This window comes from Osmerus mordax, chromosome 24, assembly GCF_038355195.1.
Source record: "Osmerus mordax isolate fOsmMor3 chromosome 24, fOsmMor3.pri, whole genome shotgun sequence".
NCBI classification, from domain to species: Eukaryota; Metazoa; Chordata; class Actinopteri; order Osmeriformes; family Osmeridae; genus Osmerus; species Osmerus mordax.
Window position 1 is genome coordinate 3,328,279 of NC_090073.1, and position 16,253 is coordinate 3,344,531.

General features: G+C 48.2%; 3 protein-coding genes across 4 annotated transcripts in view; 1 reads left to right on the forward strand and 2 right to left on the reverse strand.

Moving 5' to 3' along the window:
• Window positions 1–941: 941 nt before the first annotated feature.
• si:dkey-1k23.3 (heat shock protein 67B1) lies at window positions 942–3,628 on the forward strand. The gene is made up of 4 exons (XM_067228192.1): window positions 942–1,510; window positions 2,035–2,098; window positions 2,559–2,679; window positions 2,909–3,628. Exons 1-4 carry the CDS (start codon window positions 1,117–1,119, stop codon window positions 3,467–3,469), a joined length of 1,140 nt encoding a protein of 379 aa, XP_067084293.1. The 5' UTR covers window positions 942–1,116; the 3' UTR covers window positions 3,470–3,628.
• Window positions 3,629–5,787: 2,159 nt separating this feature from the next.
• On the reverse strand, window positions 5,788–12,505 carry hspb8 (heat shock protein b8). Of its 2 annotated transcripts, XM_067228366.1 has the most exons (4): window positions 12,446–12,505; window positions 11,802–12,218; window positions 9,368–9,431; window positions 5,788–6,122 (listed from the first exon to the last, which is right to left on the reverse strand). In XM_067228366.1, exons 2-4 carry the CDS (start codon window positions 12,190–12,192, stop codon window positions 5,951–5,953), a joined length of 627 nt encoding a protein of 208 aa, XP_067084467.1. In that variant the 5' UTR covers window positions 12,193–12,218; window positions 12,446–12,505; the 3' UTR covers window positions 5,788–5,950. The 2 variants fall into 2 exon arrangements, with proteins under 2 accessions (XP_067084467.1, XP_067084466.1); XM_067228365.1 differs by having other exon boundaries at window positions 11,802–12,498.
• Window positions 12,506–15,197: 2,692 nt separating this feature from the next.
• Window positions 15,198–16,253, reverse strand: part of srrm4 (serine/arginine repetitive matrix 4) — a 36,429-nt gene continuing 35,373 nt past the window's right edge. Inside the window, exons 12-14 of the mRNA XM_067228449.1 lie at window positions 16,085–16,186; window positions 15,637–15,792; window positions 15,198–15,456 (exon numbers count right to left, since the gene is read on the reverse strand). Coding sequence (XP_067084550.1) covers window positions 15,198–15,456; window positions 15,637–15,792; window positions 16,085–16,186 — 517 coding nt within the window. The remainder of the gene's footprint in view (window positions 15,457–15,636; window positions 15,793–16,084; window positions 16,187–16,253) is intronic.

The window sequence follows — 16,253 nt, forward strand, 5'->3', positions numbered from 1 at the left end:
GTCTTCCCCTCATTCTGAGCCGGGCCCGACGGCTTGTTTACATCAACGCTGCGCGCATGAAACACTGACAACCCTGTCACACTTGATAAAGGATTGAAACACACCAAATACTGTGAAACAAGCGCGGCTCTCTGTCCTCACCAAGCCAAACCCACTTCCGTTCCCATCTAGACGGTTTCATCTGTCAAGGAGCGTCTCGGCCCCTAGCCACAGGTAAAGTTTGCCTTGTAAATCAAGCAGACATGGTCGCTTCCAGAAGGAGAGGAGGAGGGGCGGGGGGCTTCTGTGTGTGTGTGAGTCTGTGTGTGTGTGTGTGGGGGGGTGAGTGTGTGGGGTGTGTGTGGGGGGGGGGGGGGTGAGTGTGAGTGTGTGTGTGGGGGGGTGAGTGTGTGGGGTGTGTGTGAGTGTGTGTGTGTGTGGGGGGGTTGAGTGTGTGGGGTGTGTGTGAGTGTGTGTGTGTGTGTGTGGAGGGGAAGTGTGTGGGGTGTGGGTGTGTGTGTGTGTGTGGGGAATCTCAAAGAAGTGAAACCAACTTACACTCCCTCATCACAAGGCAGAGGGCCGACGGTTGCCATAGCGCCAGTGCATTTCACCGGGAAGTGAGAAGCCAGACTGTCGAGGCTCTCAGCACGAACACGAACACACACACACCACGACGGTCTCTCCTCTGGGCCAGCACTCATCCGCCAGCTATTTGTCATTTGCCCCTCAGAGTTATAAATATAACTAATTAGTATGCTGCTCCAATGCAGGCCTGGTGAGAAGGATATGGAAATCTAGCCTCCACACCCATCTGACCCTCCCCGCATTCCCTTCCGATAGACTCACTCTTGGGGCTTGGATAGCGGCTGGACAGACGGACGGGTGGATGGACACGGTATATAAGGTCCGGTGGAGATGTCTCCTAGCTCACCACACTCCGCTCTGGCAAACCTGGCTCGGAGAACCCTGCTCCAGCCCCGCGCCTCCCCCTCCTCCTCTAGATCGAGCTGAGCATCGCATCTCCAGGACAGGGACACTGGGAGACTGTTTGATCCAAACACCCAAAAGGGGACGTCCATCCTGATCTTCGGCCCCCTTTCATCTTTTCCTGCTCCTCGGATATTTTCACGGACCATGACCGAGCAGACCAAATCAGCCTCGGGCCCTCGCTCGCAGTACGCCCGCGATGCCACCTGGTACCCCCTCAGGAGCTGGTGGCAGCCCAGCCAGCAATTCAGTCAGGACTTCGGCTCGCCCGCTTCCCTGGAGTCAGGGGACCTCAGCTGGATGGAGTGGCTGCAGCGCAGACAGGCCTCCAGCAACTGGCCTGAGTTCATGCCCTTCTACCCCCTCCTCCTGCCCTCGTCCCCGGGCATCATGAAGCGCCCCAGGCCCAGGCCCGGCATGGGGGCGAGGGAGGCGGAGGTCAGGACGGAGCAGTACGTCTGGAGGGTCAGCCTGGACGTGGGTCACTTTGCCCCAGAGGAGCTGACCCTGAGGACCAGGGAAGGCTTCCTGGAGGTTGGAGGTATGGAGATGCTGATGTGGAACACCTCTTAAAGAGGTTTACGAATGTTTACAGTGTGTGTATGTATGTGTGCGTGCGTGTTTCATGATTTTCAAGATCTTTTCTAGGGCATTTTTGCTTTAATGGGACAGATACAGTAAAGAGACAGGAGATGTAAAGGAGAGAGAGAGAGACAGAGAGAGAGAGAGAGAGAGAGAGAGAGAGAGAGAGAGAGAGAGGGAGAGAGAGAGAGAGAAAGAAGATAAGAGGACATGTGGGAAGTGGCCCGGGCTGGATTCGAACCTGTGCTCCTCCTGTATACTAGGTTACATAGCAGTCTTGAAGAAGCTGTTCTCTCAACAACAACAAAAACATAGATTAAAAAACGTTCCACAAGGCCAAAGGCAACGTTTGGTGAGTTAGTACAGTATGAGTTCCTAGAATCACAATTGTTTGTGGAAACAAATTGATGCCAGCAGTCTGTAATGGTTTCTCTTGATAGAGTGGTGCTGTGGGTTTTCATCATGTTTATATGTCATCCCTAGGGCAACACGAGGAGAGAGCAGATGAACATGGATTTATTTCTAGATGTTTTACAAGGAAATACAAGTAAGTTACCTCAGTAAAGCTAATTCAAACTGTTACAATACTGTAACAGCTACATCATTTAACTACAATAGAACCAAACAATATGTTATGCAGATTTCTCTGTGAAGATACTACATTACATTTACATTTAGTCATTTAGCAGACGCTCTTATCTAGAGCGACTTACAGTAAGTACAGGGACATTCTCCCCGAGGCAAGTAGGGTGAAGTGCCTTGCCCAAGGACACAACGTCATTGGCACAGCCGGGAATCGAACTGGCAACCTTCTGATTACTAGCCCGCTTCCCTAACCGCTCAGCCACCTGACTCACCTGAGATACTAATGTCACGCCGTCACCACCAGAAAAAGAGCAAAACAATCGTTTTCTGTCGAGAGCAGGTCAGCAGGGTTTTGTGTATCAGTGTTATTGAGCATGTGTGTGTGTGTGTGTGTGTGTGTGTGTGTGTGTGGCTGGCTCCAGGCTGCCCATCGGGGTGGACTCCTCCCAGATCCAGTCCACGCTGTCTGGAGACGGAGTTTTGTGTGTGGAAGCTTCTCTTCCTGTAGCTCCACTCCCCGGGAACCTCATCATTCCCATCCAGGTAGCAACGGGGACACAGCTAAGAAACACAAACACACGTATTACTTTATACACAGGGTACATTTAAGTGGACGAGAGTGACACATGCAATAGCCTAGCACTAAGTAAGCTTAGTAGGCTTTAAGAAGATACCAAATGATAAACAGAAGATAAATGAAGCCTGAGCTTTGGTAATTGTTGTGCTGTTGTTTTTTTACGTGACATCCTTCTGTATGTCTGTCCCCTGGCAGGTGGAGAAGAAGACCACTGGAGAGGAGGGAGATACAAGGCCAGGAGAGGCCCACGAGGCTGACGTTGAGAGCAGACCCCCTCCACCGTCCGCCCCCGGAGCTCCAGACACCCCTGACTTGGCATCTGGTAAACCCGCCACGGAGGGCCCTGACCTGGGGGAGTCTTCACTGGAAGGCCCCGGAGGTGAGGCCCATCCAGGCAGTTCCGTGGTAGGACATGAGGAGCCAGGAATGGAGGGGAGAGGTGGAGGAGAAACGGGGCTCCCTGCTGAGCATGCTGGGAAACCTCACGCCTCCGGCTCTGCAGATGCCGAGGGCCTTCCGGAATCTTCCGAGCACCTGGAGGCTCTGGATGATCCAGACAGCCCCGACACACTCACCTCCGACCAGGCGGAGCACGCAGACCCGGCCCAGCACGATGGAGAACCAGGGGGCTCAGGAGAGTCTTTTGAGGAACTCCCCCAACCAGAGCAGCCTGAACCGGGTACGAGTCAACCAGAGGAGGCCCTTAGCCAGGAGCCAGAGGCTCCAGACATGGAGCAGCAGGAGTTCATCAAGTAAAGAGGGAGGAGATCCGTCACAGATTCTACATGTCCCCCTCGCTCCAGAAAACACCTCACACCCTCCCGCTCCCCCCATGAGCTTGCATAACTCTCCTTCTACCAATGTGTGTGTGTTCAAGACAATGGAGCTCCAATAAAATGATAGCATGACAAAACACATTTTGCGTTTCCCGGTCCTGTTAGGAGGCATATTGTGATCCATGTATTATATAGTATCACAAACTTCCTCCACAGTGTCGCTCCAAATCCCCGCTACGCACCGGTTGATGAGCCTTAAGGGGGAGGTATGTGGCAGCCATAACACGGGCAGACGCGAGCCTGTCATTAATCACCACATGCCCACAGGCTGCATTCATATTTTATGTACAACATGACTCATCTGCCCAGCTGTGTTGGCATCAGATCAGATTGAGGAACCTGCCCAGTGAGGAGAGAGGTTACTCAAACACAGAAGTTCGACAGCAGCACGAACAGTGTCCATACTTCACGTACGCACGTCTGTATATGTTATATATATATTGAGGGATACGAGCAGGAGATAGGCCTCTAATCAGTCTACTGGTACTGCCGTAAACATACAGAAGATAGATAGAGGTATATATATAAAGTACGATAAATACATAATTGATACACAGTTGAAAATATGGAGGGTCTAGCAATGCAACCAGAAGTATTAGATAGTAGATAGACTACACCAACATGTATAGCCTGTATTATGCAACAATGCCCACTACATTTACATTACATTTAGTCATTTGGCAGACGCTTTTACCCAAAGCGACTTACAAGAGAGAGCTTTGCAAAAAGTGCATAGGTCAATGATCATAAACAACGAGATAGCCCCAAAAACATTGCGAGTAGCCAAACCATGAAGCATACATTGTGAAAAGCAAATAAGTGCCAATGGGTGGAACCAGAAGAGCATGTAGTTAAACAAATTTCAATTAAACAACATGATCCTTAAAAGTGCAAGTGTACCTGGAGGAAAGCAAGCAAAAATAATATAATTCACAGCGAGGACAAGCAGTTAAATCAGTTACAACTAACCAACAAGTGCAGCGAGTCCCTCAATAAGAGTCATTGTGTTCCTGGAGGAAATAAACTAACATCTGATCCAACAACTCTTTCTTAAGTACCATTGTACTCCCGGAACAAGTGCGTCTTTAGCCTTTCTTGAAGGTGGGGAGACAGTCAGTATCTCTGATGGAGGTGGGGAGATGATCCACCATTGGGGGGCCAGAGAGGAGAAGAGCTTGGGTTGGGAGCGGGCGCTCACTAAGCATGCACATGCCAACGTTTCTATCGTCTATCCTTCCTGCATCACGTCTTCATGCTAACCTGTCACCTTATTACAGTTGTTGTGTTATAACAGCCAGCAGCATGCTGGGTCCAAGCCTGGCCCCTTACCCAGAACTGCACAGCCCATTCCCCAGCCCCAGCCCCAACCCCAGCCCCAGCCCCAACCCCAGCCCCAGCCCCAACCCCAGCCCCAAGCCCTTCCCCAGCCCCAGCCCCAAGCCCTTCCCCAGCCCCAGCCCCAAGCCCTTCCCCAGCCCCAGCCCCAAGCCCTTCCCCAGCCCCAGCCCCAAGCCCTTCCCCAGCCCCCCACCTCCGCCAACCCCCCTGACAGAGCAGACAGATCCCAATTGGAGAGTTTGAGGAGCTTTATTGCATGAAATGGACAAAGACAGGGGGGGGGGGTTAAGGGTGTGCGAAGGGTTCCTGCCTAAAAATAAATTCCTTTGCAGCCGACACACAAATCCATCGTTGTACAAGTAGAAAAACAAAAATGGCGGCTAGCAAAGTATCCTTGTTTACAGGCCATGTACAGACGGTCGAGGGTATTTACAGTAGTTTGAATACAGTATCGACACACACACACAGAGATCACACGCTAATTCTACGAGAAAAGGCCCATTCAGCCCTCCCATTGAAGACAGCTGAAGCTAGCAGATGACTTGCCTATCATTGTCACTGAGCTACTGTTCATTTACATTTCATATAAAACAGCGTTTTTCATACAACGCTCTAGTGTCACTTCATGAATGAACAGACACATACATAGACAAACCAGGCGTCTCATTCTCATTAGTCAGAGTGGACCTCAGCAAGCTACACTGAGCCAGAAGCAGTTTCTTACGCACATAGCTAGGATGGCTAATGGCATATCATTAATTCATTTAATCATTACGTAACGCATGAGAAACGCAATCAAACATTGGTATAGGTTTGATATGGGATTTTAGTTTTTCTTCATGAGCCAGTTAAGCTTCCCTCAGACCCACCCAGATCTGCTACATTATGAAGGATTGTAGGTTTGAAGTTTGAATTATGATTTTATTCTCAGAATCAGAATCACATCGGAAAATGTCATTAGAATAAGGGCCGCGCGTTTAAACCCTTCACTGTTGGGTGTCTTGAGGTGGGTGGCTGAGCTTCCGTCTCCCCAGGGAAGGTGCTCCGTTCCTGGGCTGGGTGCCTAGGCCTGGGTGGGCTCCTGGGACCCGGGGGGCTCCACCTCCAGGCCCTCCCCCTGGGGGGTCTCGCTGCTGAAGAGGTAGTAGGGAGGCGTCTGCCTGGCCTCGATGATGAGCACTCCCTCAGGAGATAGAGAGGCAAACACTGACAGAGGATCCACCTCCCCAGGAATCCTGGAGGGAGGGGAGAGAGAGAGAGAGAGAGAGAGAGAGAGAGAGAGAGAGAGAGAGAGAGAGAGAGAGAGAGAGAGAGAGAGAGAGAGAGAGAGAGAGAGAGAGAGAGAGAGAGAGAGAGGGAGAGGGAGAGGGAGAGGGAGAGGGAGAGGGAGAGGGAGAGGGAGAGAGAGAGGGAGAGAGAGAGAGAGAAGGTGAAATTGAGTGGAGGAGAAATCGAAAGAACTAATTTCAGCGGATATGAACCAACTTGAACTTTTTTAGTTAGGGTTAGGAGACAACAAAGGAGCGAGGGGGAGAGGGAGGAGAGAGTAGAAGAGCTGGACGGCAGCCTGAAGGGACGCCTTTGCACGTCGTTTGAAGTGATAGAAACAGTACGGACCTTTTTCTATATTAGTTCAGATCAGTAAACAGTGTTATGTGCCTAGAGGTTTGATTGACATCTTGTCAATAGTTGTACAACCCGCAGGTTCTTAAGATTTCACACAACCTTGGCTGAGGATTTGATTGGTACTAAAAACGTTCTCGGCTTTTAGCCCATCGCACACTCCAAATAAATCTCACACCCCAGAGATAAACTAAAGCATTTCAGGGTTTTTCATTATATTCTGCTGGCCAACGTCAAGCGGTGTGAAGGAAGAGACCACGCGAGTGGTCTCTTCCTGAGTGAGAGAAAGAGAAAGAGAGAAGCGAGAGAGAGAAACTCCAAGTATGGAATTGAGAAACCAAGGCAGATTCCATTACTGAGTAATGTACATTAGCGAGACCGTCTGACAGAATGAAAGAGAGAAAAAAGAAAGAGGGATGGAGAGAAAGCGAGGGAGTGTCTGTTTGATGGAAAGTTTATCACCTGAAGTTCCTGTCTGCAAACTTGTTAATCAGCTCATCAGACAGATGGGCAACAGCCAATTTCATGTCAGGCACAATTTTTTTTTTCTCTCTCCCTCTCTCTCCTCCTTTCCTTCCCTGCTCTTTTGTACTGCAAATGTGATTCGTTTATGAGTAGATTAGCATAAATAGGCTTTCTCGTAGCGTGTGCAGGGAAATAGAAATACTCGGGAGAGAGAGGGAAAAGAGATGGAGAACAAGAGAGGGAAAGAGAGAAAAAGAGAGAGAGAGAGAATTGAGAAGTGGGGTGAGCTTCGAGTTTAAAGAAGCCCAATGGGAATGTGATGGTCCAGATGTCATCCAGCGTCTTGCGGGGAGGAGGCGGTGCTAGCCGGGATGGCACCGTGTCAGACAAACAAAAACGTGATTTACACACGACCTTGAGATGCACCCTGCTCACGCGCAAGTCCAGTTTCAGGCCTCTGCCAGACGTTGACCTGCACGTTTCCCATGCTTTCTTGCGCGTGCGCAGAAAACGCGTCCGCGCGAGTGAGCACGCGCGCCCACGCATTTCCTCCCCGAGGAAAGCACGATGTCAGAGAGAAAGAGATGGAGGAGGGAGGCAGAGACTGGGGAGAGAGAGAGAGAGAGAGAGAGAGAGAGAGAGAGAGAGAGAGAGAGAGAGAGAGAGAGAGAGAGAGAGAGAGAGGAGAGAGAAGGAGCGGCTGAGTGAGAGGAACAGACTGACTCTGGTCTTCGTCAGACGACATGGCCAAATAAAGTCTGGTTGCACTTTCCGTGGGAGCTGCCAAGTGCCACTGGGAGCTGGGGCGAGCAGTCCTGTCAGCCCTCTCTATCGAGGCCCCGCTCTTTCTTCCCTCATTTCTCTTTCTCTTGCCCATCTCTCCTTATCTCTCTCTTTCTCCTTTTCATTAGCGCAGACATGCCACTGGCTTGCTGGCAACTGTATGTCAAGGAGGAATGGTGGAGAAGCCTGTGAGTGGACACACCCATGCGCGCGCACGCACACCCCCCCCACAGGGTCCACAAAGATCATGGTCTATTATCCCCTCCACCTATTTCAGGAGAGACTGGTGAAGCCAGCAGTCGTTCCTCTGTCTGCCACAGCCCAGTCAGGGCAGACATATTACCAGGGACACAGACACAACCTTATCTGCCCGCCTCCTGACTGGGTTTGCCTCGGGCTACATTTTGTTTTATCTCACGCATTGATTCTGTGCGGCTGCCAAAAAACTTTTTTCTCTGATTTAGTAGTGAAGCATTGCTGGAGGGAAGAGATGCTGTGTGTGTGTGTGTGTGTGTGTGTGTGTGTGTGTGTGTGTGTGTGTGTGTGTGTGTGTGTGTGTGTGTGCGTGAGCAGTAGAGAGACACTGAATCAATCTGGACTAGTCCTGTTTGATCAAATCTATCACTGGGCCAGAGACTGAGCAACAGTGACATCAGTGGTCCACCCACAGGCATACAATCCTGGACTAACATGACTGTAGAACTCTACCAGAGGAACAACACTAACTGGGACTCTTGTTAATCTGCAATAAAAACCCAAACTTTGCCCCTAGGACATTTACGGAAAATACTTTTCTTGTTAATAATTGGCTTAAACTCTGGTCTTTGAGCACAGACCCAGAACCAGAAGAGGCTGCATAACTAAATGTCTAAAAATGGGGGGGGGGGGGGGGGAGAGGAGAAAGTCATCCTACTTTTGATATGGTGTCGGTATGTCATGCATATACATAAGGCAGGGAAGGAATGTTTCTCCTCTGAGTGTTCAGCCAGAGGATTTGTGTATTGAGGACAGTTATTTATAAACCAGTCCCCCATCCTATCTGTCCCATGTTAGGGTTTTTTGCATTGCTGGAGCCCAGACTGTATTCAAGGGGCTCCCAATTAAAGTGGATTGCGATATGAAGAGTTGTGCAAGCATAGCCCAGCTGCTTATTAATTAGCGAACAGGAAATGAATACCGCTGAAGTGACGCGGCAGAAAGGCAGTGTCCTGGGCTGCCGGTTAACACTTCAGTTTGAAGTTTCCAACAGTCTAATTATAGATGCCAGACAGCCATAGACACCTCCTATGCCCTGTGTTGTTGTGAGCGGCCATTTTGTGCAGTCATGACAGGACAGTGTTGTTTAGCGGACAAGAGTAATTAGGTGGGTGAGAGAGTATTGTGACGAAAAATGTTCTCTTCCTCAACTGCAACACAAACGGACCAAGTAACTTTTTTGTACCTTGAACTATCAATCATGGTTATATTTACCAATCAAGTTTGAGCATAATGATAATCGATGGTTGAATTCAAGTAAATGTAAACTAAAAGAAGTTAAACTATATTAAGGTGTCGTGAGAGAGCCAGTGTTGACCACCTATTCTTGGTCTGTGAGGAGATGAATACTCACTGTATCTTCTTTGTGAAGTTCTTGGTCACTATGCCTCCCTCATCCTGCTTCTCCTCGTGTTTCCCTGTGGAAGACAGCAGCACACAAGTTCATCAACACAGTTCGACGACCTTCTCAAATGATCCCATTCCCTATGGGCACAGCCATGGTCAGGTCAACAATAATTAAACAATTAAACCTTTGGCTCCATCCACAACAGAGTCGAAACACAGAGATTCCATATTTACAGGACTTCAGTCCTGTCAGTTTGGACATTTGAGAGTCGTGATCATGATTTATCGATAGCCAAACAAATGATCAGAGGCAGATTGCTGCTCATTAACCCTCGTGCTGCCTTCGGGTCACATGACCCAAAGGTTCATAACGAACCATCGTTGTGTTTACCCAATTTTACCCAATACAAAAACAAATTAAAATAATTTTCTTTTAACCTTTGCAATGTGGGGGGTCTGAGACAGCCTAGCTGTTAAAAGAAAATGCTTCACTTTGTCTTTGTATGCGGTAAATCTGTCGCAATACGACGGTGGGTCACAATGACTGATGGGTCAGAATGACCCGAAGATAACACAAGGGTTAAGACTTCCATGACAGCATAAAGCCTTGAACTGATGGCTCTGGGGTGTTCCAGCACATTCTGGAGAAACTCTCTCTCTCTCTCTCTCTCTCTCTCTCTCTCTCTCCAGACAGACAGAGAGAGAGAGAGAGAGAGAGAGAGAGAGAGAGGGGGGGAGTCTGATGACGAAGGAAGAGAATGATGAAAGACACCCCTTCCCTCCATCCCAGAAGAGGTGACTCACTTACAATCGCAGAGGATTCTGACTGGGGTAAGGCCAGGCAGAGCAATTTGGAAACCAGACCTCCTCCCCTCCCCAGGGGGAAGAACTAAGGCCTCATAACATCCCATTGCTGTTTATGAGTTCTCTCCTGCAGCTGCTGCTGCTAAATGTCAGTGTTGCCACCTCCCCCCACCCTTGGAGCAAACCACCCCAGACCACTGACGTCTTCACCTGTGGAAAGTGCCAGACTGGGCTGGATCACTAGCCTGCTGACCCTGAGGATAGCATAGTAACAGCTCGCTAGCTAGACCTGAAGAGAGCGTACTAACAGCTAGTCAGCCGCAAGTCTCGGCTAGCACACTTGCAAATGGGTCTGGACTGGAACCTCTCAGCTCTGGACGCAATTGGATGGATTGGATTCAACCAGTCCGAGCTACAAAACGTCATCTTGGTTGTTTATGAAAACGCTTCAACGGCGTCCTTCTGTAGAGTCATTAAAACCACCCCATATCAGATGGACGGTTGTGATTGGCCTGACCAGACTCTGGACGAAGAGGGGATCGGTTTGAATGGGAGGGTGGCCAGACCCATCTGCCAGAGCAAATAAAACATGAGCTGGCAGATTGGTCTGGTTCCCAGGTTGGTTAGCCACTAGTCTACGAAACAATGCTAACAGCTAGTTAGCTGCTAGGCCCTGAGCAGAAAGTGTTAACAGCTACCTCCTGTAGAGAGAATACTAAGAGCTAGCTAGAGAATACTAACAATCTAGCAGCTCAGCCTCTCCCTCCCTCCCTCACAGACTCCACACCACATTCCAAACTCCCCCAGTAACACACACTCCTCCCAACACAGCAGCTGTCAAATAACATTTGTCTCTGAATGCTGGATACAGCATAGCCCCACACTCATTAAAAAGTTGTTCCAAGGACAGAAGTTTGGGCACTTTGTTCAGGAAGAGTTGACGAGGTAGGAAATGAAGGCTGTGGTTATTTCATACTAAAACAGTAAGATTGGGTTGAAGTCCCAGGCTCTGGGCTCTTCACGTGGACAATTCACTCAGGCACGGTTTTAGAACGAGGTCAAGTCACTGTGGCAGGCCACTGACTGGATGACCCAACTGGCATACCGACAATGTATTTAAAAAAAACTGTGACTGAGCCAACAGAAGCGTGCCTTATTCTGCGAAACCTCCGGTACATCTATAGAATTCACATTCTCCTGCCATTTGCTCAAATTAAATCCGTACTTTTTAAGCTTAAGAGAGGAAGAGGAAGGATCGTTCCAGAACATTCGGTCCAGTGCTTAATTTAATAATAGATTGACTTATTGTCAACAAAGACTTGTCGTCAAGGTCCTTATTTCCATTTAAGTTGAACAGGTGTGGAGGCTTGAGCTGGCCATCTGCAAGTCATGGAACGGATTTCAACCATAGGCCTACAGAAAATATAACTGGAATTATACTGACTCAAAACATGTTTCTATTGATACTTTTATCTTGGATGCCTGTAATAAACTGATTCTCAGACTTATCAGTAGGCTTACACTGTAGATTACATTTTCTAATGGAAAGGTGTTAAGATTATGTCATGCTTTATATTAGGCCAATTTAGGTAGCTGGATTGTGGCCTTTCAAGTTGTCAACAAAGGGACTTTCTCACCTGATACCTCTACAAAACCTTCCTTAGTTTTGACGTTAAGTTCCTCTGGTTTGAAGCTGTGAACGTTAACGCAAACTTTCCAGGGCTCGCCCGGGGTCAACGTTGGAGAACTTCTGGGGGACTCGCTGTATCTGGTGCTGTACACAGGAGACGCGCCAGTGGATAAGCGCGTGGGAAAGCCGGACCGTAAACTGCCTGAGAAAGGCGTGCTGAGGCGCGAGCTGAGGCGCGTGGGACGAGTCCACTCCGGCCAGTCCATAGACAGCTCGTCGGGGAAAGGTGGCAGTCCAAAGTCATCCTCCATAAACCGAGACGCGAGAGATGGCTCTCTGAACGGATCTCTTGGTACCCTCTGCCGACTTCCCATGGTGTAGAAATCTCCGTCAGCCATGTTCAACTGTCCCGCACACCAAAAGCCTAGAAGTTACGGTAAACGTTATAGGCTACACTGGCGAAGTTATGTCCAAGTTCTTCGGGACAAGAAATAAAATCCTAAATCTGTTATTTCCTGAAATAGGTTATAACTTATATCTGTTTCCTTCCTGTTCCGGGCTCATAACCGTTACGCACCAAATCACCACATCAGATCTTCTGGCTCAAGGATGAAGACTTTTGAAAACCCTTTGTCACAAAAACGAACTGACCTTAATCCGACGGTCGTGTGTTATATACGACTCTCAGCAACTTGCTACAGTCGGAGGGCCACGGAACAATGTCCAGAAAGTGCGAAGTGCATCGGGACTCAACTAGGCACAGCAGCTGACAAGTGAAGACCCTCCCAACTTTTCCAAGTTTAGTCTTCAACTCGGTGTCAGTCATTCAACACAGCAATGTGTGTTGAAACCTCTTCCCACTGTGACTCATAGCTTTTTAATAGAAGACGCGGTAACGCATGACTTTATAGCACACTGATGTCACCACACATATAAAACAATACGGCTAATGATTCAAGTTCGCAAGCCATATGCTCAGTCAGTGTGAACAGCGGGTGTTCACAACTAATAAACTACATCGCATGCATCTACCATTCGCAATATAGGCCTACAGTAGGCCTAAACCTATCAACTAAACCTATAAACTTTATATATATATACTTTATAACTTTTTATATTTCAAATTCAAAGTGGTCGAATAAACTTGGATTTTAATATTCATTTTTATTCTTAGTTACATAGTTTCCAGACACAGTATGGAGGACACATTTATTTTACAGGATCATGGTTGGGACACGTCAAGTGAAACATGATTACAGGATGTCAAGCAAACACTTTCACGGTGACGTCTGATTGGCTTCAATGGCTGTCCGTTCGCATGGAAATGAGAGCATATGCCTCATTAAACACCTACACATATCTCTATTGCTTTGCCACTAGCGACAAACCTTCAAAACACAACACGGTCAGAGATATTAAGCTTCACTCTCAGTTTCTATACCATAATTGATCCGGTAAACAAAAAAATAGAGATGCAACGTTGATGGCAAGGAGGCCTTGTTCATCACAGGAATTCATACCAGTGCAGTTAAAGCAAACCATTTCACATATTTCTAAATGAAATAGACGAAATCACACCCCTCTTATGACGAGCATACACAGGTCAAATGCCTATTTACAGCACAGTAGCCTAATTCATATTAATTTGTACAGTTTACATAATGACTTTGGGGTATTGGGAGAAGGTATTTCATACATCAGTTGTGTCCTTAAGTCCCTTTTTCATAACCCTTGGACATGTGCTCAGTGCACACTGAGGGAACTCATCTCAATCTATGTACAATGCAAATAGAGCTGATCCTCATGCCTAGAACACAAGGTGAAATTTGACAATAAATAAATAAATAGGACCGTCAATACATAGCAAACTGATGCATAGAATATTCAAATAACATTTCAAGTTGTTCTTTAGCTCTGATCACCTCATCTTGTAATATACCACACAGTGTCTTACAGTGTCTTCTGTGTCCTTCCTGTCCATGTTTCTGTTCTACTGAGGGAACCTTCAGTAGAACTCCCTAACAGAAACTGATGTTTCAGCCAGTCTCTGAACAGAGAGGAGAAGCCAATGGGGACCTGACTGAACCTGCAGGTGACTGTGCTGTTAATGGGGTTCCATGGTGACTTGAATGTCATTGTGAATGTCTCTTTATTTGAGTTTGATTGTATTTAGTTGAGTTTGATTGTAATTAGTTGAGATATTTTGCCCTGATGGATGCATACATTACAGCAGACTCATAATATCGACATAAAACAATACAATGGTGTTGCATAGAAACAAAGCGATTCAACTGGAGCAAACACAAGTGTATAAATATTAAACACATGATAAATATGCATCAAACTGTGCGTTTCACAAACTAACCTTCAATGGGGCAAACGAATACATACGACACATGAGGTACAAGTTTGGCTCTGCTCAAATAACAAACACATCAATGCTTTTCAGACCACAGAATAATTAACCAGTGATGGACACCCCTTTCAACCTCTTCAAGTCAAAGGATTTAAATAAATAGAATGCACACAAATACATAGATGGACAGACGAATCAACAATGAGCTAAATATGTAAATTATGAAGAAACGTACATTACTGCTATAAGATCTTTTTAAAGACTTCTTTAAAGAAATCCTATCCACATTGTCCTAGTTGGAGGCTGTGTCGAAAAACACCCTACTCTTCTGGGATATTTTCTAGGATCTTTCCATCAACAGCCACTTTCTCAGCCGTGTATGGTATTTAGGTTGTTTTCCATCATATTCTCCGACATGACATTTCAATTGTTTTTCACTTGATCAGAGGACAAATAAATCTGGCATTTGAGCTGACAGGCAGTTTGTTTGCCGTCAACTTTACTGCCTCCCTCTATTTTTCAGAGGAAGCATGTTTGCTCTCTACCTTTTCTGAAGCACAGACATCAGAACAATTTATAGTTTCTGGCAAATTCCTGAAAAACGTCTCTCTGACTCCATCACTACAATGATCCCCAGTGAAGCTTTGGCGTACATCTCAGGGTAGAGCTTGGACATTACATTGCACTAAATGTAGCTTGAGGCTGAAAACGATGCCCTGGTTGGCTTTATTCTAGGACTGGATCACAAGGAGAGTCACGAGTAGGAACAGTCTTAGCCATTGCGATGGAAAAGGCTGGGAGACACACAACAAACACCAAAACAAAAAGAACATTACATCTTTCCCCCACGATGGTCCCTGTTGAGACTGTGGACAACATCGCCTCAAATGAACCCTCTAACAGGGGAACCCAGGCCCAGCCTCCCCCACCCTCTCCCAGGGCCTAGGCACACTGGCGGAAGGCCCCTACCTCCCCCGGCCTCCTGCTGACACTGGGAACCAGGAACGCGGACTCAGCCTCCTCCCGTAGCCCCAGCCAGCTGAACGCTCAGCGTCGGGCCTTGCCGGGTTCGTCCAACGAGACGTAGCTACGACATCGGCTCCGGCTCCTGCTCCGCCCGCCAAATATGGAGTTCCAGGACGAGCTGCGGCTGTAGCTCCGGTAGCTGGAGTCGCTGCGGCCCCGGCTGAGGCTGCGACCCCGGCTCGGGCTCCGGGTGAAGAGGCTGCTCCACGACGACAAGCTGCCGGAGCGACTGCTGGATGAGGGACTGGGGCGGAAGTAAGGGATGGGCCTCTTCCTCGCGCTGCGGATAAGCGGTCGGACGCGAACACAGAGAGGGGTCAGAGAGGTTCATTCTGTAAACGTCACTCTGTGTCCTCTCTCACTCGGATTGGGCTCCCTGTCTAACGTATGTTGGCGTTCGTTGGCGTGTTAAGAAGGATGATGGTGTTGTTGGTGACCTGTGAAGGTGAGAGCCGTGTACCTGGTTATGCGACGGGCTTCCAGGTGGCTGGGAGAATCTCTCCTCCGTTTCCTCATGGGAGAGTAGGACTTGCGTCTGTGCCTCTTTCTGGTACTCTTCCGGCTGCTCTTTCCGTCCCTCTCTCGGGAGCTGCTGCACCTCCTCTGCTCTCTGACTCTGCTACAAGAACAATCATTTAGAAGCTTTTAGCAGCTGGCTGTAAATGTCGATAGAGGACTCCAAAGTACGGTAGGACCGCCCTTGTCATTTCATGTTTGAACAGTAAAAACAGAACATGGAGATGTCAGAGGAACGGAAATGTCAAAATCCCACTGATAAAGTGTGGTCGGATCAAATGACATGACCTGCATAGTCCAGGAATGATTTGAGGCATTAGCTTAAAAGGCGGAAAATCGAGTGAAATGAAATTCCCCTAAATTCATCACCTCTCCTCACGGCAGTATCCTACCTGTCTGGACTGTATGTGGAGTAGCTTCTACTGGAGCGGCCACTGCCCACACTCCCTCGCCTCCTCACACTGCCCGAGTAACTCACAGAGCGCGAGTACGACCTAGAGACAGCAGAGAGACAATGACCTCAGCGAAGCCCTACACAGCCGGGCCGAATCACGCTGGTCC